Source organism: Astyanax mexicanus, chromosome 2 (genome assembly GCF_023375975.1).
Source record: "Astyanax mexicanus isolate ESR-SI-001 chromosome 2, AstMex3_surface, whole genome shotgun sequence".
NCBI classification, from domain to species: domain Eukaryota; kingdom Metazoa; phylum Chordata; class Actinopteri; order Characiformes; family Acestrorhamphidae; genus Astyanax; species Astyanax mexicanus.
Window position 1 is genome coordinate 5,617,875 of NC_064409.1, and position 25,928 is coordinate 5,643,802.

Consider the following 25,928-nt stretch of genomic DNA (forward strand, 5'->3'; position numbering starts at 1 on the left):
TAAATGAGAACAGAGGGAACATTCACGCATGCAAAACTTGCTCTGGCTCTACAAACACCGCAACTCATAAAGCAAAGTGATCTGTCTGTTCAAATAACTCTAGAATATACAGGGACAGCATTACGCTGATGTGGGGGTGCTCTAATATAATTAACAGAAGCCACTGCCAAAATCATCAAAGAGTAGGAAAAGAAACAGATTTTTCTCCAAATAGATCATTTTTTACCCCCTAGAATGTGTCTGGTGGCGCCCTGATTTTCTGTGGCTGTTTAAACAAATTGATTTTCTTCAGCATTAAATCAAAATCAAATCAAATCACCTGTACAAGTGTACAGGTAAGTGAAAAGTTTTGTGCTTTTTTTTGGTTTATATGCTTAGATATTAACCTTCTATACCCTGGTGTTGCCCTCAGGCAACAAATCACTTTTTGGATTTTTATAATGTTCTTTAATTTTATTATTCTTTTTCATATATGTGTCTATTCTTTCATTTATTTACTAAAACAGTGATTTTTTTATTTGTTTCCTCAACAATATGCCATTAGAAGACAAGGCAAGTACGCTCAAATGTTTTGACTGTTAAAAGAACCAGAGATGCACAACCTCCCAAAAAGTAGGGGGTTAAAGGTTAAGTGTTAAAAAAGATTAAGTGTTGAAGGCACTTAAAAATAAAAGGCTAAATCAGGCTATGAAATGTAAAATATATTTAAAGCCAATAAAAACGTGCTCAATATATTCAGCCCTCAATGTTTCAATTTTTTCATTTTATGGTTTCAGTTAAACATTTTGGTACATCCTTTATTCCCATTTTTCTTCCAATTCCCACATTACCTGCAATGACACAACACTAGGAGGGTGAAGACTAGCACATGCCTCCCCCAATACATGTGAAGTCGAACTGCTGCTGATGCAGCACTGCCGGGTAGCATCAAAGCGCTAACACCAAGATTTGGTTCTGATACATCAGCTCACAGACGCAGGCTTGTGCTGATCCACATCACCCTTTGGAGTGATGAGGGGAAAGAGCGCCATCTACTGTACCCACCCAGAGAGAGCAAGACCAATTGTGCTCTCTCAGGGCTCCGGAAGCTGATGGCAAGCTGCATGACTGGGATTCGAACCAGCGATCTCCCGGAGAAAAGAGATTTTTAATTCTCAAGCAACGTCCACCCCCTGCACCCCACTGTTCACACAGGGGTGAGATTTTAACATAACATGGACAACATGAAAACTCTAAAATCAGTGAATCATTCCAACATCTCTATTATCAGTATACAGGCCTGTGATTATAAGATATATTTTTTAATTATTATATATTAGCACAGAAATTATGGCAACAAACTATACTATTGGCATTTTAAGACCATTAAATGATTAGAGAGAGCAAGGCCAACTGTGCTCTCTCAGGGCTCCGGCAGCTGATGGCAAGCTGCATGACCAGGATTGGAACCAGTGATCTCTCAATCACAATGGGAGTGCTTTAGCCACACTGGACCATTCAGCGCCCCTGAGATATGAGTTTTTAAGTCATATTTTCCAACCCTGTGTGAACATTGTGCTTCCTCAATGTGCAAACATTACGTGTAAGGAGCATTCGTTCATTTATTAATGATTTATCGAGACTAAATCACGACAGCCTCGGTTCAGTCCGACAACTCTCTTGATTTGAAAGTAAAGTGATCCCACCGGGGAATTTTCATAAAAGCAGAAGCAAGGCACCAACATTCTACTCCACAAACTACAACAAACAGCTTTCAATTAAACCCACACCACTGCGCCTACACAACAACTGCAGGCAATTATGCAAATGCTGCAATTACAGAGACCATTAAAGGGAGAAGGCAAGGCATACAGTAGCAGAACACTGACTCACGCTCCATCCTTCTCTCTCTGAGGATATGCAGATACATGCAGACATGTTCTCAGTGTGACTTAAGTGCATGGTGTGTGTGTGTGTGTGTCTGATATATATGCTAGATTTTAGTCTGACCTGGTCGGATATCTCATATTTCATGGGGAGAGAGTGAGATGAGAGCTTTATCTGATGGACAAGAACAAAAGTGGTGAAGCCAGATGTAACTGATAGGACCAGCCGGGCTGAGCGTGAATCACTGTGGGCGAGTGCTTGTGCAAGTCACATTTGCGTGCATGCATTTGATCACACAGATAACATGGTGGAAGAGCATAGATCTGAACATACCATGCAAAAAAAAAGCCTCTAGCACCCCATTCAACCATGCGCACACACTACACATGCATGCACATTCATCACTAAGGGGAGTGCCATATGATATGGTACACAATAATCTCACTAAATTAGAAGATTTTTGCAAAGAAGAATCAGCAAAAATCCATCTAAACAAGAATTCAAAGACTTTTATCTGCTCCAAAATCTTTTATCTGCATTTGAAATCCATAACACTTGCTAGTGAGGGACTGATTGGCTTATTTAGTTGAAGGGCAGCACAGTATCAGTAAACTAACACCATAACAGACAGATAGGCCTGTAGCCTGCTTCTAACCCTGGCTAGCACTGCTGGAGCAGCATTAGCACTGTCCACTAAGCGCTAGCTTTTTCCCTGTTCAGAGGTCAGTATTAATGGCCTGTAGCCTGCTTCTAACCCCGGCTAGCACTGCTGGAGCAGCATTAGCATTTCCCGCTAACCATGCTAGCCATCTAAGCTTACTGTAAATAAACGGAAGTGCTTTACTCACCCAAATCAGCATTTTTTTAGGGCAGAAATCTGTGTAAATTCATATCCAGCACTGGTCTGTCACTTGTCTGAATTTTTTTAAAGAATTACATTTTTATTTACTTGGCTTAGCTTTACAGGTCTTATAATCTGGTGCACCTTATAGTGCGAACAATATGGTACATTTATAAATGAGAACAATTGAGATAGTCAAAAATGATACAAGATGAACATGAACATAGCCATTGTGTGTGCTTTATATCTTGTGTGGAGATTATATCTTAGATCAACATTAAAAAACACACACAGAACTGTGTCGTTAGTCATATGATAAGCCCAACAACGCCTCCACTTCCTCCAACGGCTGGAAAAAGTCAACCAACCACAACTGGTCTTCTGCAACTTCTACAGATTCACTGTGGAAAGCATGGAGGCTGAACTACATACACAGTGAGTTCCACCAGCTCAGAGACTGTATGCATCCTGCACTTTATAACTTTCACTTTTATTCAGGGTGCCAAATGCAGTCCAAACTTATTCCATCTTTCTGTCTTCTTCTGAGTTACTGAATGCCCACCTGTCTGACCCAATACCAAGGTATGTTGGACCCTCAGGTTCTCCTGTCCCCTGTCCAGCCCCCTGTCCTTTCCCATAATATAAATAAAAACAGAATATGATGATTTGCAAATACTTTTTCGACCTACCATACTTTTCTCACTATAATGCATACTTAAAATCCTTTATTTTCCCAAAAATCAACAGTGCACAATATAATCTGGTGCACCTCATTTATGAATTATACCAGTCTTTTTGTAAGCAGCAGTGAAGCCACACTGCAGAAGTACAGCGTTATACAGGAGTTTTAGTTTAGTTCTCCATCACCGAAACTCGAGCCTGGAGCAGCATTAGCATTAGCTGCTAACTGTACTAAGCTAAGCTCTAGCTCTTTTGCTGTACAAAGGGTGAGTATTATCAGCTTGTAGTCTGCTGCTAACCTTGGCTAGCACTGCTGGAGCAGCATTAGCATTATCCACTAACCACGCTAAGCGTTAAAACAAGCTACGTTGGGACAAACCGCTAGCTAATATTGCCTTGGCTTACCGGAACACTCAGGGTTCCTCACTGTAGTGCTGTCGGGCGGCATTAGCTGCTTACTAAGGCTAGCAGGAAGAGTTAGCTGCTAATGCTAATGTTGCTGCACCCAGCAATAGTGGAAATCTGAAAATCTAAGCTTACTGTAAATAAACGGAAGCGCTTTACTCACCCGAATAAACAGTTTTAGGAGAAAAATCTGTGTAGATTAACATCCAGTGCTTATTTGACTTTAAGTGTGAATGTTTTTTACTTAAGTTAACTTAGCTTTAATTCTGAATTAGAAGGAAAACATGGCGACACCCCTGTTCCTTACTAGTGTCACATAATGCGACTTATAATCCAGTGCGCGTTATATATGAAAATAGACCAGAAAATAGATAAAGTTATTGATAGTGCACCTTATAATGTGATAAATATGCATATATTGAATTAAATATATTTTATGTTATTAATGTTCAAACAGAAATACTATCTACCTGAACCTCATCCATGTTTTGTTACTTTAAAAGCATAAATGCCCACAGACAGGACTTTTTCACAAAGATAAAACATCATAATAAGATTACACAAGAAAGAACAAGGCCAGCAACCAAGCAGGACAGGAGATCACACATCTGTGTCTTTAATTGTGACCCCTGATCTCTCTAGAGGCTCTTGCTGTGAGTCCTCCACAACTCAAGGACAACTCACTGCACACACTTCCCATCAACTGGGACACTCAAGCACAGGACAGGTACACTAAAAGTCACTTTAGAGCTCCCTTCTGAGAGAAAGTTATGCAGGAGAACTTTCTCAAAGTAGGTCTCCAAAGGATCAACATGAAAGAGTGGGGAAGCAGAGTGAGAGAGATTAGGGGAGACAAAGAAAGTGACGGCTTACAAAAAATACGACAAACTCAAAAAAGTTTTGGGCATTGTAAGTACAGCTGATGATACCTGGAATAGAGCTTAGATCGGGCCCAAAAAATCTGTATCGTAAGTGATAATATCGCCAAAAAATTTTCATATCCTGAACGATATTATACCTTAGAATATCGTGCCATATCATTCACCCCTAATTATCACATGAGGATAATTTCCCATTTCATTTGCCATTATTTATCTGCTAGAGAGAGATTATATCTGTTCAGTATCACTTATTTTACTTTAATCCTGGATATATATATATATATATATATATATTTGAAATGTATTATTAGTATCATGAAACCTTTTTTTAATATCTCAGTTAGCCATATCATATTGCATGCAATAATAAAATTCTAAATCATTTTTCGAATTCAGTATTTTGTCATATCGCCAAAATATTGTTATCGTGAAAATACCATGAAATATCGTGATATTATTTTAGAGCCATATCGCCCACCCCTAGTAGATTTTAAAAACTTTTTTCAGCTATTTGAATGAGCGAAATCTGTTCAGAATTATGTTAATGAATTAACATTGCAACACTAAAGAAGCATAGACCCATAATTTAAGAATATATACAGCGCTGCAATCAAGTGCGTAATGCAGACAAATGGAGGAACTTGAACAACTTTTACTGAAACACAGTTTGATTTGTTACTTTATTATATTTTGATTATCACACCATAGTTTTATATAAAATTAAAATAGCATTAAAAACAGACACCTACATCACAGACCATTTCTTGAGCCCAACACAACCCGGCCTGAGGAAAGTGGTGGGAAATCTCAGGATCGGGTCGGGCCTTGGGTCGGGTCGTTTTCTGGCAGAGAATCTAAGCTCTAACCTGAAAAGAATTTTATCTCACAAAAATGCATTTAGAAAATAACACCATCCTAAAAACGCATGTTCTCTAATCAAGAGTTTGAAAGAGTTTACTTTTTTTTTTGTTATCTATGAAAATGGAGAAAACTATCACAAATCAAATGTACAACGCAACACTATACACACTAAGAAAAGTAAGTACAGATTTGTACCTAAAAGGGTACAAAGCTTGTCGCTGGGGCTGTACCTTATATTGAGGAACAAAAAAGTACCTTTTAGTGAAAGTCCTTTTTTGTACCCATGGTTTTTGTGCCAGTAAAGATTATAAAGATTATAAACATTATCATCAACTAAATATGTGTCAAAACTTGATGATCCAAAATTGTCTGGCTTTCAAATAAAAAACAATGTGCAATTAAAGTATATATTGTTTATAAGTACAGTGGTACAGAATACTGAATGTACCTTTTGGCTGGTTAAATGGTACAAATTTGTACTTATAGCTGTTAGAAAACACTTTGTACTTCAGAGGGAACAAATCTGACCCTGTAAAGACCAGTATTGTACCTTTTAGGGTACAATTATAAAGAATGTACCTTTGAGTACAAAAAAGTACTCATATCGTACCTCTGTTTTTTAGAGTGTAGGCAAATCATGCTGCTCTAAGCTAATATTTGCTCATACAGGAAGTACAGTATCGGTACAGAGCGGTCGATTTAACGAAGTAAGTCAAGCTCAGCAGGCTTTTCTATCATTAGGATAATCGTTAACTAAAAGTTTCAACGGCACGACTATTACTCACAACCTATTTCTGAGGAAGGAAGCCTCAGGCAAGAAATTGCACCATTTCTGCCGTTGCACAATGAGAAGTCAGCAGGCTTTCTAGTCCAACAGGTGTGAAAACAAGGCGAGTGCCAGGAAGAGATGTTATCGGGTAGAAGGGAGAAGAAAGGGTATTCACAAATGACAGATTACAAAAGACAAAAAACTTAAACCTGAAGGAAACTGTTATGAAATTTTAAAAAGTCCAAATAAAGTGGTAAAACTTCACGATTACACTGATTGTAAACTCAATCAATCAGCCATAACATTAGCACTAGGGGTGGGCGATATGTAATAAAAATAATATCACAATATTTCATGGTATTTTTTGTGATAACGATACTCTTGGCAATATGACAAAAAAAATATTTCAAGCATACTCTACTGCAACTTTAAACTGTAAATGAGATATTAAACAATAAAAGAATTTCATCAAATTTGTAACAGAAGTCAATGATCCAGAATGTCATGATACTAATAATAATGCACTCCAAATATCTCCATATATCCAGGATTAAAGTAAAATAAATGATACTGGACAGATATAATCTGTCTCTAGTAGATATATAAAGGGAAATGAGAAAAAAACAGCAAAAAAGTAGTACCCTGATGTAATAATTAGGGGTGGGACACCAAGTAGTCCAGAGATCTAAAGCACTGCCACTATGACCAGGAGATTGCTCGAATCCCAGTTTTTGCAGCTTGCCATCAGCAACCGGAGTTCTGAGAGAGCACAATTGGCCTTTCTCTCTCTGGGTGGGTACAGTAGATGGTGCTCTTTCCCCTCATCACTCCTAGGGTGATGTTGATCAGCATTAGGCTGCGTCTGTGAGCTGATGTATCAGAATTGTGTCGCTGTGCTTTCCTCCGAGCGTTAGCGCTGTGATGCTACTCGATAATGCTGCATCAGCAGATTTCACATCTGTCGGAGGAGGCATGTGCTTGTCTTCACCCTCCTGGTGTTGTAGCGTCACTAGTGATAGGGGACAAACAGCTGTGTAGCAGCTGAATGGGTGGGACAATTGGTTTAGCAAAATTGGGAGAAAATGGGAGGAAAAAAAGGAAATAAATCAGGAAAATATATATCATTAACTAGTGGTATCTGGCTAGAATTGTACAAAGATCTAATAGATTCAACAGTGTTGCATTCTTTAGCTTCCATTGGACATGGCAAAAGTCATGGGATGCAGAACTACTTCTTGTCCCAAAATGTGGCACATCAGTGTATAAAATGCAAAGGTCAGTAGGTGTCAATTAGTGTTGATCAGGACTAGGAAATTGTAAAAGTAAAAGTATTAAATCAGGCTTTCCAGCCATCACAGAAGCTATTCTCTAGATAAGGATAGCATGTGAATAAATAAATAAATAAACAAACAAACAGATGATCAACCTCTTTTCATAAAACACCAGATAAGAAGATAACAAACCAATAAAACTGATAAACTGTTTGCACAAATCCAGAATTGCTTTCTACAAATGAAACAGATTAATCCAGCCCTGAGCTGATGGAGATAGGGATGATGGTGATGAAATGGCAAAATAAAAGGAAAATAAAACCTTTATTAGATCACCTTGAGCTATTTTAGTAATTAGCTTATACACAAATCCAATCGGTCAAAAAAACAACGGACGAACAATAACAATAAATCGAACAAAAATCATTTTAAGGTGGGGCCTAAAAATATAATTTTAAGAAAACTAATAAAGATACATTTCTGAGTCACATTAAAGGAGCATACTGTATACTGGCTCCACGCTGGATTAAGCACATTTGTGTGGTGATGTAAGAGGCTGTAATATGAAAAGGTAATGGGTGTTTGGCTTGTTCACGGAGCTTCATAGGCGAATGAGACGGGCTCACAGTGGGATTCTGGAGCTGGGGACGCAGATTAAACGAAATACTCACTGCTGGAGATCTATCAGAGCACAGAACACAGGGACCTGGGATTAAATATGACACAGAGGTGGAGAAAGACAGCAATATACCGCGTGAGAGAGATAGAGAGAGAGAGAGAAAGACAGAGAGACCAAGTGAGAGAGGAGAAGAAGGGAAGAAAGAATGGGAGAGAAAGAAAAATGGCAGAGAGCAATAGCAATGGGGCTGAGGAAAGAGTAGAACATCGCAGGTCCACACTGGCTGCCAGCACTTATCAGTTCTCTGACATTCCTTATTTATTTTCCTCCCTCTTCAATCTTTTTCTACATTTTCTCCCATCCGCCCGGCCACCTCTCTCTATTCCAGTCACATCCTCTGCTCCTCTGTCTACCGCAATGCCTGCACACGAGGATTTTACCCGATAAAGCTTATCGGGCCAATTCAAGACCTACAGCCCTATTTTAGTGATCTGTAGGTCAGGGGTCAGCAATTAAATTTGGTTTGTGGGCCAGATATTTTCCAAGCAAAAATAAATTCTGTTTTAGAGAATGAAGTGTAATGAGGTAGAGTGCTAACATTACAGACTAGTAGCTCTCCAGCCCAGAGGGTTGTTGAACCCAATTGCAGAACAGTTGATCTCAAAGCAGATAAATCCAAGAAGAAAGGAAAAATAAATAAATCAATAAAACACAGCGCTCCTCATGCAGGATCGAACCTGTGACGTCAGGGTCGCGGCCCAATACACTACCACTGCCCCAGCTAGTGAATTGAGACACGGTTGGGAAAAAACACCCTTATAAGGAGATAGGAAGCACACAGGCGGAAAAACTAGGACAGACGGAAACTAAAGTCATATATATATTTTTTTTCATTATCGTTCATTATAGTTCAAATAACCTCACAGGCGCAAAAAGGGGGTATGCAGCCTATGCGTCGCATAGGGGCGCTGCACTAGAGGGGGCACCAAATCAAAGCCCCAAATAAATTTGCGACGTGGTGGGAAAGTAATGAAAGGACGCTGATGATTTTAAAACGTATCCACGCCCACCCCCCGGACGATTTTAAACGCATCTCACTCTCACCCCCCCCCCCCCCCCCCCCCCCCACATATACACCATGTTGAGCTCTGAGTGGTCCAGCAGGCTAAAGCGCTGCCACTATGTTTGGGAGATCGCTGCCGGAGCCCTGAGAGAGCACAATTGGCCTTGCTCTCTCTGGGTGGGTACAGTAGATGGCGCTATTTCCCGTCATCACTCCAAAGGGTGATGTTGATCAGCACAGGGTTGCGTCTGTGAGCTGATGTATCAGAACCGAGGTGCTGCGCTTTCCTTCAAAAGTGCTGTGATGCTACTCGGCAATGCTGCATCAGCAGCCAATCAAATGTTATTAACCGATATGTTAATGACTTCTGACTAAAAGAACAGACAAATATCCATAAAGATCTGAGCTTTAACAGTTTATAAATAAATGTGGAATCACTATTTGGCAAACAACAGGCCACGGTTTCCCTTCTATGTATGTGTTGTAACTGCGTATAAATGGTTTATTTAAAGTATTTACAGCCTAATTAATAACATTAATAAACTCCTTTATAAACTATTTATAAACCCTTTATGAAGAAGCCTTTGTAAAAAGCCTTTAAAGTGGTACCAAAAATAAAAATCATGCTTGAATGTTTTAAAGTTCTGAAACACCAGGAGAGCACGAAGCCTTGAAACCCCTTTTTGATGTGCTGGATCACAACAAAGAAGGTGCTCTATTCTTCTTCTGGTGCTTTGAAACGTACAGTCAGCTGCTGCAGGGAACAGGCAGGCTAATGCACAGCTCTACTCAGGTTATCCCAGGCAATGACTTACAGTTATTCAATTCTGCATAGTAACAGAATTTCCTTCCGACTCACCTTTCATCTCTTTCAAAATCAAACAGGCTTTCTCTCTGCCTTTCTGAAATAACAAGCGGAGGTGAATTAAGGCGGCCGTAAGTCGAGCCTTCTGATGAAAGCCTCGAGACCTCCTTACCGGTGGCATCACTCCAAATGTCACCCCGTCGGTCACAATGCAGCATGAACTGCAGAGAGTACACCAGCCTCGCTTAGCGGCAGAGATACTGATCAAACCTGTAAACTGAGACACTGGAGGCAGATGGACAGACTTCAGTGTAGATTAATGCAGCTGATGCAGGAGACAAACAGCTTAACTGCATTAGTGATTTACAGTAATACAGATTTACTTAATATGATTTTCTGGAAAGTCACAGATCTGCAGTAAACAAATGAGTTGTTTACCTTCTTAAAAAAATTAGCCACAGATTTTACATGGATTTTACATGGATTTTACATGGATTTAAGTATCTAGCCGAGTAACTGTATGTGTTGTGTGCCCTTTTTATATTTATATATTTATGCTAATTTATTTTATTTATTTATTTAGTTTTATTCTATGAACTACAGACAACATTCTCTCAAATTCCAAATAAAAATATTGTCATTTAGAGCATTTATTTGCAGAAAATGAGAAATGGCTGAAATTACAAAAAAAAAGATGCAGGGCTTTCAGACCTCAAATAATTCTAAGAAAACAATTTAGTTCATATTCATAAAGTTTTAAGAGTTTTAAGAGTTCAAAAATCAACATTTGGTGGAATAACCCTGGTTTTTAATGCATGCAGTTTTCATGCATCTTGGCATCATGTTCTCCTCCACCGGTCTTACACACTGCTTTTGGATAACTTTCTGCCACGCAATAAAACAACATAGTGCAGATGTTACAGTTGTGGTGCCTTTAGACACATAGATGGAAAATGTGTTTAATTCTTCAGTTTTCTGTTTCTTTTACAAAATCAGTTTTTCGCTTGATTTGTCTTATTATATATGATTAAATCAACAGATATCTACATAGGCTAAAGTAGCTTAATTAATGTTAGCTAACATTCATCAAATTCTTATAGGCTGTATCTTATTTTAGCCCTTTTATGGTATTATCCATATCCTCCTTGTTCTGCATCACTCTGAATCAAATCTATATGAACATTGATATAGTAATGCAATATGAACCTTTCACACTGTAATAAAAGATCAAATGCTCAGCTCTTACTATAGAACTAAGCCTAGTATTACATTAATGGCACTGCTATTGCAATTATTGTCATTCTCACATATGCTGGGTATCTGGGTAGTTGGAGCTTTACAGTAGCAACTACACACCTATGATTATGAACAATTACCAGCTCCTGTGGGCATGCAGTGTACAAGTGGTGTACCATATATTTTCTCTATATTTTCATGTATGACTGAATCTATCGCAGATACAGTAGCCTAACTAACTAATGTACTGTATCTGGGAATTAAATACCATTTTAAAAAAAAGCTCTTAACCTAAATTCTTAACTATCTTTCAGATTAATTAATGTTTTAAAAATTATCTTATAAAAATTATCTTAAAAATTGTTAAAAAATTAGTTTCTTTGATTTTACCAAATTGAAAAGTAATCTGGAATATAATCAAGAGGAAGATGGATGATCACAAGCCACCAAACTGAACTGCTTGAATTTTTGCCCCAGGAGTAAAGGTATAAAATTATCCAAAAGCAGTGTGTAAGACTGGTGGAGGAGAACATGACGCCAAGATGCATGATTACAAACTGTGATTAAAAACCAGGGTTATTCTACCAAATATTGATTTCTGGACTCTTAAAACTTTATGAATATGAACTTGTTTTCTCTGCATATTTTTTTATCTTTTTATTACAACATTTAATATAATATTTTTTATTTATTTCTCATTTTCTGCAAATAAATGCTCTAAATGACAATATTTGGAATTTGGGAGAAATGTTGTCTGTAGTTTATAGAAAAAAGCAAAAATGTTAATTTTACTCAAACATAAACCTATAAATATATATATATATATATATATATATATATATATATATATATATATATATATATATATATATATATATATATATCTCATAAGTATAACCATCATGTCCTACTGGTGACCTCATTCCAGCCTGTCAGAAAGCAGCAGTTACCACTCAGGACGGGCATCTGGTTCCAGCTGAAGGGTCAAACGCTTCACCCTTACCCAGTTATGCTGTATCTGGAGGCCCAGTGTCACAGCTTATAATGTATGATTCACTCCCAGATTATTCTTAGAGCCTATCCAGTATGTGAGAGCCGTGCTGATGCTCTCCATGTACAGTATGTCGGTCAGTGGAAGAATTTTTTTTCTGATGCACAGATTATCTCTATAGCCTGGAGAAGTGTTCAGTACCTGTAGTACTGCAGCTTCTGATAACACTACAGTGACTACAGTGGATCCTCTCCATCCACATTTAGCATCATTTACCATTAACCCTTGTGTGGTGTTCATATTTTTGTTACTCGTTTACTTTGTTACTTGTATTTAATTCAGCAAAATTAAGCAATTTTACATTAAAATGCTTTACACATGCTTGCTTCACCTAAATTGCAAGCAATATAAACAGCTTACATGGTTAATATTTACCCTTTACCTTTCTTATGTTACATTTCTTTCAAAAAGTGCTACTCTTTTTTTATTAGTTTTTTAATAAAATGTAAAAGAAAATGAATTAAACTCAAGATATGAGTAGAAAATTTGTTTAGTTTCAAATGTACAAATGAAGCAATGTTTATTAGCCCTTGACCAAACATACTGTATGTAATATAAATGTGTGTGTGGGGGGGGAGGTGTACAGTGTGTGTTTATCGAAAATGTGTTTTGATATATGTTTATCACAAAAAAATGAGCCAATGCCAATGAGTTTGAGTTAGAAAAAATATTTTTTAGTATCATTTGATGAAAAATAAAAACACCACACAAGGGTTAATCATCCATTAAAGAGACAATCACTAGAAAGTCTTCTTTCTCTGGAAACACTGTGATCCTGATATATTTGCAGTGGAAACCCTGTAGGTGTCTTAACTTTCTAAAAAGTTGTTTTTAACACACTTTCCTAAAAATATACAAAAGCATATTTGGAATACATAAGTATTTTAGAAGTACAGTATATTGAACTACATTAAAACTAAAAGTGTAATTCATATATATTTTTTTTAATTAAAGTATAATCAAATTTGATCAAAGTTCAAACATTTGATGACATTTTTAATATATCTTAAGTACAATTATGTATATATTTCTTTCAGCAGGGTTAACACAGTCATGCGATTTGAGTTTGCTGTTATTCACAATGTTATCACAGCTCTTATGATGCATTTTTTGTAAAAACTCAACTTTTGTATCTGTAAAAACTCAAATTTTGTATCAACACAAAACAATAATACTGTAATAATGGTGTAATAAAAGGAAAAACAGGTTCAGCCAATGTCAAATACAGATACATAGTCTAAAAACATCCCCTTTGGTATAAAAATCTTAACCTTAAACTTTCCTTTAAACCACTTTCCTTTCAGTGTATAAAAACGAACCTAAACACATAAGAAGTGTCCAGTCTCCACTATGTGTTCACCATGGCAGTCATCTGGAACTCCTAAAACCACAGCTGCTGTTTGTAACTAGCTTTATACAATTAAACAGCGAAACCCGATACTCCTCCTCTGCTCCAACGTGAGAAAGAGAGAATAGCAAAAGAGATAGACGCTCTATTCTTCCTCCTGTCTCACACTGTTAAGTGAGAGGTTGTGAATCACAAAGCAGCTATAAAATAAAATCATTAAACACAACAAAGGCAGCAGGACATATATCTCAGAGTCCTACAGCAAACACAGACACACACTCTTATACACACAAAAATCAGGCAGAAATAAATTCTTTACAGCTCCATAAATCAAGCAGCTAATGCATATTGCTGTTGTATTCATGAATAATATGCATAAATCTCGTCCAGTCTTCCTCGCCGGAGAAATACGCAGCAATCGGCCATGTCATTCTCTCAGTTCCCCATTAAATGATAGCAGGAAGAATAATCTCTGGAGAGGAGAACAATTTAATATGTTGTTTCATCTTCAGTTTCTGATAGCGCACCAGTGTGACATTCATTTTGCCAGCAATTACTGGTTTTCCCTCATAAGGCCTTTATTGCTCCACTATGTCTGACTAGTCATGGATGCAAACTTGTGATGAGTGAAAACTGTCAGTCAGAGACCCCTTCACACTCATTAGTGTGTGTGTGTGTGTGTGTGTGTGTCAGCAAGGGATAGATTAGATTGCAATAGCAATTTTGCACATCAGATAAAATGAATGCATTGAACCTAATAATAATAATAATAATATTAATCAGATGATTTGCTGTCGCAGAGAGAAACTGTAATAAATATGGGTGCATTGTTGAGATTGACAATTGCAATTGCGTTCAGATTTCTGATTTTATAGGTTTTATATTTGATAGGTTTATGTTTGAGTAAAATGAACATTGTTGTTTCATTCTATAAACTACAGACAACATTTCTCCCAAATTCCAAATAAAAATATCGTCATTTAGAGCATTTATTTACAGAAAATGAGAAATGGCTGAAATAACAAAAAAGATTCAGAGCTTTCAGACCCCAAATAATGCAAAGAAAACAAGTTCATATTCATAAAGTTTTAAGAGTCACAGGTCACAGGTTTAATCACAGTTTTTTTTCATGCATCTTGGCATTATGTTCTCCTCCACCAGTCTTACACACTGCTTTTGGATAACTTTATGCCACTCGTGGCGGGGATGCTGATCCTGAAGCGCAATATACGCTAGGCTACCGGTAGAGACGCCTTGCAAAATCTGGACACTGTATCATTTAACTGTAACAATAGAGTATTAATGAGCAGGTTAATACAGTAGATAACTGATTATATATATATAAGTAATTAATCTAATTGTCCCTTTTAATATTACGATATTATTCTCGTAATATTACGACTTTACCCACATGACTTATTCTGGTAGGCTACTGTATTGATGTAAACCAGCCATGTACATTACATTATTTCTGTACATTATCTGTTACAGTAGCATATTTTTTTGCAGAAGCAACAACAGCCGATAACTAAGTAGTTTTATTTGTTAAAAAAAAAAAGAAAAATGTTTTCAGTTGGTTATTTAAGATGCTGAACCCAAAATAGAGCATTTTGTTTACAATATTAAACCTATTGTTGGTAAATACCTTTAACTGCAGGGGACTAAACTCTTTTTATAAGAAAATGTGCATTGTTTTATGTTGTTTACACTTCAGAAAAAATAAATTAAATTAATTTCCATTTTTTTTAAATATTGTGATAATATTGTGCATCGAATCAAATCGTGAGCTGAGTGTATCGTTACACCCCTAGCAATAAATAATAATAGTAATAAACAAATTAATTGTTTTAAAATGTTTACACTTCAAAAATGTATTTCCATTTTTTTCAAAATATCGTAAGAAATTTTAATTGTGATCTCAGTATCCTGAATCAAATCAAATCGAATCATAATCAGAGCGTATTGTTACACCCCTAGTAATAAATAATACTAGTAATAAACAAACGAATGTGATCCAGCACTGTACGTCTCACTGCGGCTCACACGGCTCTGCTCCTCGCAGTCAGAACACCTTTAAAAAGAGCTGAAAAATATCTGCAAACACGCTGACAGAGGACATCTGTTCCAGCGTAACAAGTCAGAGACGTTTTTCAGCAAGCTTCTCCGCGTTAATGTGTATCCCCAACAATGAGTGAGAGAAAGTGAGAGAGAGAGAGAGAGAGAGAGAGAGAGCATGTGTTAATGTACCCGTGGATGTAGTAAATTCCAAAGATGAAGGTCCGAGTTTCCAGCAACAGATGGGATTAGGGTCATAATCTCATTAAGGTGCTGCCTGCTCTTGTTATTGGAACAAGGTGTGCAGACAACAAACAACACCACCGTGTGCATACTGACATGCAGTAACATGAAGACTCCATACACAAAACAACCCCAACAAAGAGAAAAGAGTTTATGATGAATCTCTATTCATACAAAGCACCACAAAAGCTGTTTTGCAGATATAGCCAGCCTAAGGAACTACTCTAGGGGCTTTATTTTGAGCAAACTATAGGTAAACCATTAATACTGCACAGCTGAGCTTGATTTAGGGCATATCAGTGTGTCTTTGCTATAGTAACAACGGGAAAAGTACACCATGCAGCTTGATTTAGGGCGTGTCAGTGTGTCTTTGCTATCGTAACGACTGGAAAAGTACACCTTGTGTGCCTCTTAACCATGTAAAAATCATGTAGTAACTCTGTTAATAAATCATGGGTGTGTTTTTGGGCATAACAAGCAACAAACCAATCAGCATGTCACTTGCCATTTCCTTTTAAGAACCAGATTGCTGTTTTAACGTTCCTGCTATCCTCAAATTTAGTAATACCCTTTATTCTCTTCGTTAATATGATTCCAGCAATTTACACATACAGAAAATTATTATAATTAAAGAAAATTAAACATGTTAGCAATTAACATTTTACTAAAAGTTTACTTGCCAGTTTCTTTAATTTCTATTTGACAAATTATCAGCGGTTCTGGCATTATTACAATGTTATATTAGTTAGCTACGCTAACCTAACCACAGTCCAGCCGGCTAGCTAAAACCAACACCACCCAGCAAAACAAGCAGAAATGCTCAAAAAATGCGCAGCGTTCACCTGAAGACGACTCCACGGAGCAGGAGAGGAGAGTATTAGCGTTATTTCACGCTCCTAACGTTACCATCTTCACTTATTCCCAGTTTTGATTTCAAGCTAACTTTCATGGTGTTAGTCTGTATGAACCATACACTGTATGTAGTTAAGTTTCAGTTCTGTTACAGTTGTGGTGGAGCTACTTTTTGGCGGAAGGCACAGTCCATATTAAAGCATATTCAAACTGAATTACTTAAATTTATTTTATTTTTCTTTATTCATTTGTTCCACTAACAAGCTTTACTGATGTGAGTACATCTAAATATACTACTGCTAAAGCCAAATACGAAAATAAATAAAAAGCTTGCAGATCAGTTATTAAATTACAGATATTACAGTAAATGTTACAGAAAGCCTTTAGATGATGCACCTATTAAAAGCCATTGAACACAAACTACACAGAAGTAAGAGATCAGAGGGAATTACCCAGACTGCCAAAAATATCTGAATGGTCAAATTCCACATTAAGCACTGAAGCACTGAAACTTGAGGTCATTTCCTGCCTGTTTTCTAGGTAAGTAAATAAAAATATCTAGGTTACACAAGTTCCCTGTTTTTTTTATCAGAGTAAAATTAGCACTATGTGTGTGTGTGTGTGTGTGTGTGTGTGTTTTGTGTGTGTGTGTGTTTCTCCTTGACTGACTCTGACCCTTCTATTTTTTCTTAAGAAATGAGAAGCGTATTCCACAGAGTGCTTGATCGCAGTCTGAGCCGTTGCTAAAGATTACACACACTACTGCTGACTCTGCAAAATACATATTAAACAGTCTGTAGCGCAGCAGTTTGGAAATCGGAAGAGAATGTGCATGTGACCAGTGACAAAAGAGAAAGAGAGAGAGAGAGAGAGTGAGAGAGAGAGATCCTGAAAAAGAGGACAAGGCCAGGAGCACAAGTGAAAGTAGAGCAGGCAATTAAGGGCTCCATGCCCCCGATGCCTGCTCGCCTCTGTATGTCTCCTATAGTCTCTCCTGGTGTCTTTTCTTTCCGTGTGTGTGTGTGTGTGCATGGTTAATGTCTCAGGATGTTTTTCTTTAGCAGTGACAGTCCGTACCCAGCAGACAGACTACACCTGTTGACTGATCACATGATCTTCGTTTGGCTTGTGGCTGCTCTGTGTGCTGAATAATTCAGAACCAAGCTCAGCTTTTTATCAACACACACACACACACACACACACACAGGCAAGTTAAACTCAGATATGGATCGACATTTGTACAAATATTTGGGGAGAACTGAAAGTGAAGTTTCCCAGACAAGAATTAAGCCAAGTTGTAGACTAGGGCCTAATCTCATTTCTCTTTTGTACACTACCACTTGTTTTAAAGTGTAATACTCCTCATAAGAATTGGGACAACCCTTCAAGAACCTGATACTGATATTGTTATGACCATCCCTGCTAAACCTAATATATTTATTCTAAATACTGGAGTTTTTCTGGCCACGTCACGCATCTTTACATACTTACGTCACACGTACAGCCTCTAAAAGAGGATCCGGCTCAGTTTTACTGAACGTGAGCAGCTGGTGGAGCAATGGGGACTTCAGAAGAGGAAACTCAGAGCTCAGTAGCTCCTCCATTCACTCAAAGTAAAACCAAAGAAACGAAGAAGTGAAGTTTCTGACTAAGCTCTCTCTCTCTCTCTCTCTCTCACTGATTGAACATAACCTGGAATCGGATTCATCCACTCTGAAAGGAGACCGCATCACACCCACCCAGTTTAAAATGATTCTTCCGCATGCTCAGTGCAATTACCCATTCTCACCAGAGAGGGACCTAAATTTAGTAAAACTTATGGACATCAGCTTTAAATGCTGCAGCTTCTGTCCATTGCCATCTTACACCACACCAAGTCTATTTTCGCACTGTCCGCCTCCATCATTTAAATAGCGACAGAGCTTGCGTAAATATCTATGCCGAAGTGCGTGGCAGTCTTAAAGTGAGGTGTGTTCAGGTATATTTCTGGCATATTGCTATCTTGGCAATGGAAAACACAGGTGCGCCACAGTCTGAAAAAAGCCAAGTCAACCATCAGAAGTCAATTTTTATCTTGGAAACAGAGGTGCATCACACACATGCTCACAAGGACCCCCCGCTTTTATACACACAAGTGCACAAACCCAACCCAACGCATGAATTCTGATTTGGCCATGGATCCATGTTCATGGATCGGATATGTATTCAATTTAGGACCAAATATGAAAATTACTTAAATCTGATTTGAATAAAATGGATTTGGCACATTCACACAGCCATGAAAAAAATCAGATCTGAGACACACTATGCAAAAAATCTGTAATGTGAACGTAGCCTTAAGGGCAGCTGATTTAACATGCATTCGAAACCAAGGATAATTTAGAATGATTCATTCTTTTAAAACAACAATGGTAAAAATAAAAATGGTGAAAAGAAACAGGCACAGCATTGCCCTGGTGCAGAACCATAAACCTGTAACACAGAGAACTGACAGCACAGTGAATCTGCAGACCGATCCAGAAATCTCGAAGAGACAGCTCTGACAGAGACTGCCCGGAGAAAAGGAAGCAAGCCAAACCGCTTGTTAATCAGGTAAGTAGTCAGTGTGTGTGTGTGTGTGTGTGTGTATGCCTGGAGGTCCAGATGGCTGCTTGGCTGTTGAGAGGCTCAATGCGGGAAAGCAAACGAATGGCAGAGCCCTGAAATCAAATGGGTCAAACGTAAGGAGCAGAGGTCAGGGCTGAGAGAGCACTGCTGCTCCTCCATGTGAGAGAAGATCTGTCAGGAGCAAAAGGTGAGAGCTGTGGCTCTTTGGCTTTGAGTAAAGTGAGAAAGTTTAAGAAGTAATGAAGTAATGACTATTATGGGTGCTTTCACACCAAGGTTTATGGATTTTATGTTCACGATAATGATACTATTGGTAATAGGACAAAACACTGAATTAAAAAAAATAATTTAAAGAATTATTGAACACTACTGCAACAAATTGAAAATTACATTTTATTATTGCATACAATATGATGTGGCACAGCCCTAAATGAGATATTAAAAAATACAAGCATTTTATCAGATTCGTAACAGAAGTCAATGATCCAGAATGTCATGATACTAATAATGCACTCCAAATATCTCCATATATCCAGGATTAATATCTCAATTAATGATACTGGACAGATTTAATCTGTCTCTAGTAGATATTGTATATAATGTTATAGTTTCTCAGGGGGTTGTGAGGTAATTTTCTCCTTTATAGGGGGTCCTACTTATCTACTGTTTTTCTCTGAACTCTTTTACGTGGTCCTTCGGTAATTTTAACCCCGTCTGGACGCACATCTCTGAGTTTCGTCTCCTCACGTTTAAAAAAAATAACTATTTGTGCACTGCTGTGCCCTGTAATTACATTTTGGGTTTCCAGGGATATCCATGTAAACACAACAGCGAGTGGAAATGGAGGAGCTACTGAACGCCATGAACGCTACTGTCATGTGACCAAGAAAGCCTAAAAACTCACTGGTCCTCCTATTTTTTCAATTGCAGTCCGGATGCAGGAGTTTTATCACTGAAGTGTGAAAGTAGAAGTGAGTAGAAGTAGATTAAATAGTGAACACTTCCTCACTCTCCTCAGTAGAGTTCATTTCTTCCCCAAAACTCAATATATATCCCCTCAGATACTAAACGAACCTTTCATTGCAGTGTGAACAGCTCAGCACAGTAAGTAAGTGATTGTGTGTACTGTATGTGTGTGTATATGTGTATGTGTGAGTAATGGTATCTCCAAGAAGGATGGACAGTACATTTCTAAGAAGAGGAAAAAAAAACATCGCTTGGGAAGGCCTGTCCGAGTTGCCATGACTCCTGGCTGTTAGGTTGCCATGACGGCAGTGTCCTAGCACCAAGCTCAGATCCACCTCACCATCCTCAGAGTAGTGGAGGAGATTTCCATGTGTGGTCATAAGTAAAGTGTAGCCAGTTACTCAAGTGAAGGCAGCGTATTTCTATCTTGGTCCTCGTGCTCCCATGACCAGCACATTTTAAGGGACTGCCTGCTATGGCATATTAACTATACACACCTCGTTCACTGTAACTACTCTGAAAGTAGTGTCAAGTACTACTTCTTACATTTTCACTCAATAATCTGACCTTTCTACTCCTTACATTTTAAATTAAATTAAAATAAAAATAGCCTTGCTACTGATATTTCATTCCAGCTTCTCATAGTTCATAAAAATAAATCCTATGCAGATTACGGCTGCACAATATTGGAAAATTTTACTTTGTACATTTTTGGCTCGCGTCCGGACCAATCAAGAGCTGAGTCAGCGCCAAGCTCTCAAAAAGCAAGGAAAACAGCAAAACAACAGTAATCGGCCCTTTAATCAGGCATTTAAATGGCTTTCTAAAAGGTAAAAAAGAGCGTTTTTCTGGGATTAAAAGCGTGAATTCAGCTGTAACTAGAAATAACTGTGCTGGACTGACGTGCACAGCTTTCAACACGTGCCCATGTTTACAAGCATGTGCCCAACCATGTGTATGAAGGCCATGTGGTTACTTCCTGTTTACTCCTGCCCTCCTCCTCATGCTTCTTAGGCAGCATCAGCCTGTCACTCACACAGACACAGAGACAGCGCTGTGTATCTACTTCTTGCATCAAGAATCAAAACATTGCAACATCACATGTTTGATTTAATTGCCATTGCCATTTAAGTGACACTGTACATCCTGCGATTTGACTATTGCGCATGCGCACATCGCTCTGACGATGCCTAAACGATATATAGTGCAAGTATCTATACTTCTACCTACAGAGTAATGAACGTGAAGACTTTTTTCACACCTTTGCTGCACTGGCCTACCTTGCTGCAGTGAGGAGATCAAGAGGAAGCTCACACCTCACACATCACTTAATAGTTTAATAATAAACCCTGGTGCTGGCCGTTATGCAATGCTGCCTGGGCTGAGAGCTGTCTGTTCAAGGACTTCTCGCTCCATAATCCGACCTAGTTAATCCAGGCCTCGGTACAACTGTCCTCGAGCACGCAGGGATTAAACACAGGCACCGGACCCCTGCGGACACACTGGTGGTGGTCTTTGTATTTATAGGGTGGCGGTGCAGGGTGCCTCCCCTCTGCAGCCTGTAGACATGTGGTGGGGACACTAACAATGAACAGTGAGAGAGAGAGAGAGACACGTGGCAGAAAAGCAGCGAAATTGGATAAAGGGAGCGATACTGGATGCTAGGGGTGGGAATCGTTTACTATCTCACGATTCGATTCGATTCCGATTTTGGGGGCCACGATTCGATTCAAAATCGATTTTTGATTCAAAACGATTTGAATTATAAAAATTTCTGCTTCTGGCTTATGAATCTTATTGAAAAAAAACCCTCCATAATATACACTGGTCCTGGAGCAGGTAATGTGTTACAAAAACAATAAAATGTGCAGGAATGTGGGTCCTCAGTGACAGAGGAATCACTGGGATATCACAATGACGTTAATGAACAATAAATAAATAATAAATAACACTGCTTTATTACCAGGCTACTAGCGGTGGTGTGTAGGTGACGCTGCTGGGCTGATGTGATGATAGCAGTGGAGCGCTAAAGTTCAGGAGCAGCTGCTGATTAACTAGTTAATTTAAGGTCGTTGTATTTCTTCAGAAAGGGGGCAGGAGGTGGAGAAATTAATTCATATGGTCCATTCCTTAATTCCTCTGTGATGAGGAGCTGAAATTAGCTCTGATTAGCTTATTGTTATTTTTCCGTTCCGCCTTAAATGCTGCAGCCCGCTGCCACCTGTAGCGTTATTTAAGGTGGAACTGGAAAGTTAGCTAGTTAGCTAGCTAACAGTTACTGAAACTAACTACTAGCGATCTTTTTTATGCTTGTTATGAAGCATTCTGCCATAAAACATTGAAACTACACGTTAATCTAATGTAATATAGTGCTTGTTCTGCCATCTTACCGGTGATTCTCAAACACCTACGCTCTGTGTGTGTCTGGAAGATCTCCGTTTGAAAGGACAAGCGCTATCCCCAGGGTTGCCAGGTCCAACAAAAATACCCAGCCCAAAATCAGTCTAAAACCCGCCCCTCAGAATCGATTTTGGGACATTTTAAATCGATTCTGAATCGTAGTAAATGAGAATCAAGATTCTTATGTGAATCGATTTTTTGGCACACCTCTACTGGATGCTCCAGTCAAAGTGAACTGCAGCAAGTTCACCACCAGCCTAAGCATAGCCTAGGTAAAACTCCTAGTTCGGTAAGTATAAGCATGTTGTGGTTTATTCTAGATAGCAGTGGATGGTGGGCATGTGCTGAGGAGGGGGACAACATAACCAGAGCAGATAGCACTGATGGATGTGGCCTGTTTACTAGATGCAGTTTGGTACCACTTTAAAATAAGGCACCTTTATAAAGGGTTTATAAACCCTCTATGAGGGACGGTTAATAATTAAGTTAAGTTACGATAAATTGACTGACGAGCACCAGCGAATAGGTAGGATAGAGTAATTGAAATGCAGGAATTTTATAAAGATATTTGTTTCTATCCTACCTATTCATTTGCACATGTCAGTAGGCTTATCTTGACTTAATTTGCAAGACTGCACTTCTCAGTACTTCGTTTTAAATAGAGCCTCCACTATCAGACTCTGCAACAGCTTCTTCCACCAGGCAGTCAGACACCTCAACACACAGAGCCTCCACTACCAGACTCTACAACAGCTTCTTCCACTAGGCAGTCAGACTCCTCGATACACAGAGACTGAAATGTCTCTATCCTTATCAGCAGTATTTGCTGCAATATTCTCAGCACCTTTTGCTCACTATATCATTTCATTATACAGTATCGGTACTGCACTGTCCTGTTTGTTAAATTGTCTTTTGTATTTATTGTATTTATTGTGGTGTTATATTTTTATGTTGCACCTTGCACTTTATGTTTGTCTATTGTATTGTTGTTCCATGTTGCACCATGGTTCCGGAGGAACGTAATTTCGTTACACTGTGTACCTGTACTCAGATGTAATGACAATAAAAGCCTTTTGACCTGGCTTGACATGACTTGACAGGTATGGATTGTTAAATGGTGAAAAAAAGATTTCTTTGTATGGGCAGCTCTATGACCCTATCTCTAGCAATGTCAGCCATTTGGGAGCATCGGCTAAATCAATAGGGGTAAATAGAGGAGAATGGGCTATTCAGCACAACAGCATAGCGGGTATTGAGCTGGATTTCTGAAATCTATAAGGTGGTAAATAGAGCTCCAGGACGGGGAAGAATCACCCCTGTGTTGCGTTAAACATTAATCCTAGCCATTATCTGACCTCACCGAAGAGACAACCCAGCTGGCATTTCAGTGTTAAATCAACACTGAATCAACCTTTACGCTATGTTTGTTTCAACGCTGTATGTTGTTGAGTGTTAACAATAAACTTACATCATTGTAGTAAAGCTACAGAGTATAGAGAAAGTTACCTATCACCACTTCCAATCTGATTACTGAACATCTGATGATCTCATGATCATTCCCACAGGTATGGTGAGGAACTGGTGGCAAATTTTAAATAGAGCAATTACTGCAAATGGAATAAAACTACTTTTTCATCGCTCCATGCTATCATTTTTTGAAATTATATGGTGATGAAATGTAAAATGCTCATTCAAAAGGCAGAATGTTAAGGACATTATGTTGATTCAACGTTAAAATTTCAAAGTTTGCACAACCATTTAACATTAAATGCTGTTTCAACGTTGAAACAACAAGACACTACAAAAAAACAGTCACTCACGTCCCGAGGATCTCCTTGAACTCAAAGATCTTCTTGACGTCGTCAACTTGCTTCTTCCACGAGTCTCTGCCCGACTCTCCGTTCTCCCGAGCCATGGCGGAACCGGGAGGACCGCGGACGGAGCGCGGAGGAGGCTGCAGCTCTTCTGGACTCCCGGGAGAAAACGCCGCTTTCCCACGCTCCAGATTACAGAGCTTCAACAACACTTCCTTCAGCCGGAGAGAAACCGAGCGCGCGCAGTACAAACCGGACCAACTGGAGCGACCTCTGAAAACCTCCACCGCCTCCCTTCTTCTCCTCCTCCTCCTCCTCCTTCTTATCTTTCTATTCCCTCTCTTCTCTTTCTCCTCCTCCTCGTCCTCCTTTCAGTCTTTCATTTGCTCGACCTGGAGAAGGGCTTTCCTCTTAAACATACAGAGAGAGAGAGAGAGAGAGAGAGGGAACGGGGGAGAGGGGGATAGATAGCTATAAAGAGGGAGGGATAGCCAGAGAGAGAGAGAGAGAGATAGAGAGAGAGGCGCGCGCTCCTCTCCGCCGCCGCGCACCTGCAGAGGCTTTAAACGCTTTGACGTAAACTCCTACCCGAGGTGGGGGTGCGGGCGCACGCGCCGCTTTTGTCTGTCCGCGGGAGGAGCGCACGCGCACAGACCGCGCGCACGACTGAGAGAGCGAGCGATTGAGCGAACGGAAACGGAGGGCGGCTCGAGCACCGTTCGATCACCGAACCGCGCTCGTGATCCCGGCCATCGCCTGTTGTTGTTGTTGTTGTGGCACCGAGTGAAAGAGAGAGAGAGATAGAGAGGGAGGGGAGGAGGGAGGGGGATACAGAGAGAGAGAGATACAGAGAGAGGTAAAGAGAGAGAGAGAGAAATAGAGAGAGGGGTAGAGAGTGTGAGAGAAGGAGAATGTGTAAGAGAGAGAGAATGTGTATGCGAGAGAGAGAGAGATAGAGAAATTGAGAGAGAGAGAATGTGTGCGGTAATAGAGATAGATAGATAGGTAAAGGTAGAGAGAGTGTGTGGAGGAGAGAGAGAGAGAGAGAGAGAGAGAGAGAGAGAAGATGCTCACTGCGCCTACTTGCGAGAGTGGAGGAGAGGAGAAAGAAGAGAGCACGTGCGAGTGAACGGCGCGCACTGCGCCAAACGGACACACCAATGAAAGCGTGCACTCTCTCGGATTTAATCAATACAAAGCTTCCCAACCATCACACATCTACGGAGCCCTTAAGGTGACATCATGTAAAAAAAATAAATAATGCATGGCCACGACTTAATTATCTCATTCCCAC

General features: G+C 39.1%; 1 protein-coding gene across 2 annotated transcripts in view; it reads right to left on the reverse strand.

Moving 5' to 3' along the window:
- Nucleotides 1–25,606, reverse strand: part of camk1da (calcium/calmodulin-dependent protein kinase 1Da) — a 104,493-nt gene extending 78,887 nt beyond the window's left edge. The window contains exon 1 of one of the 2 annotated variants that reach the window (XM_022671814.2): nucleotides 24,641–25,605. In XM_022671814.2, the coding sequence (XP_022527535.2) occupies nucleotides 24,641–24,735 (95 nt within the window). In that variant the 5' untranslated portion in view covers nucleotides 24,736–25,605. Of the gene's footprint in view, nucleotides 1–24,640 lie in introns of both variants that reach the window. The other variant, XM_049475052.1, reaches the window with a different exon arrangement.
- Between the last annotated feature and the right edge of the window lie 322 nt (nucleotides 25,607–25,928).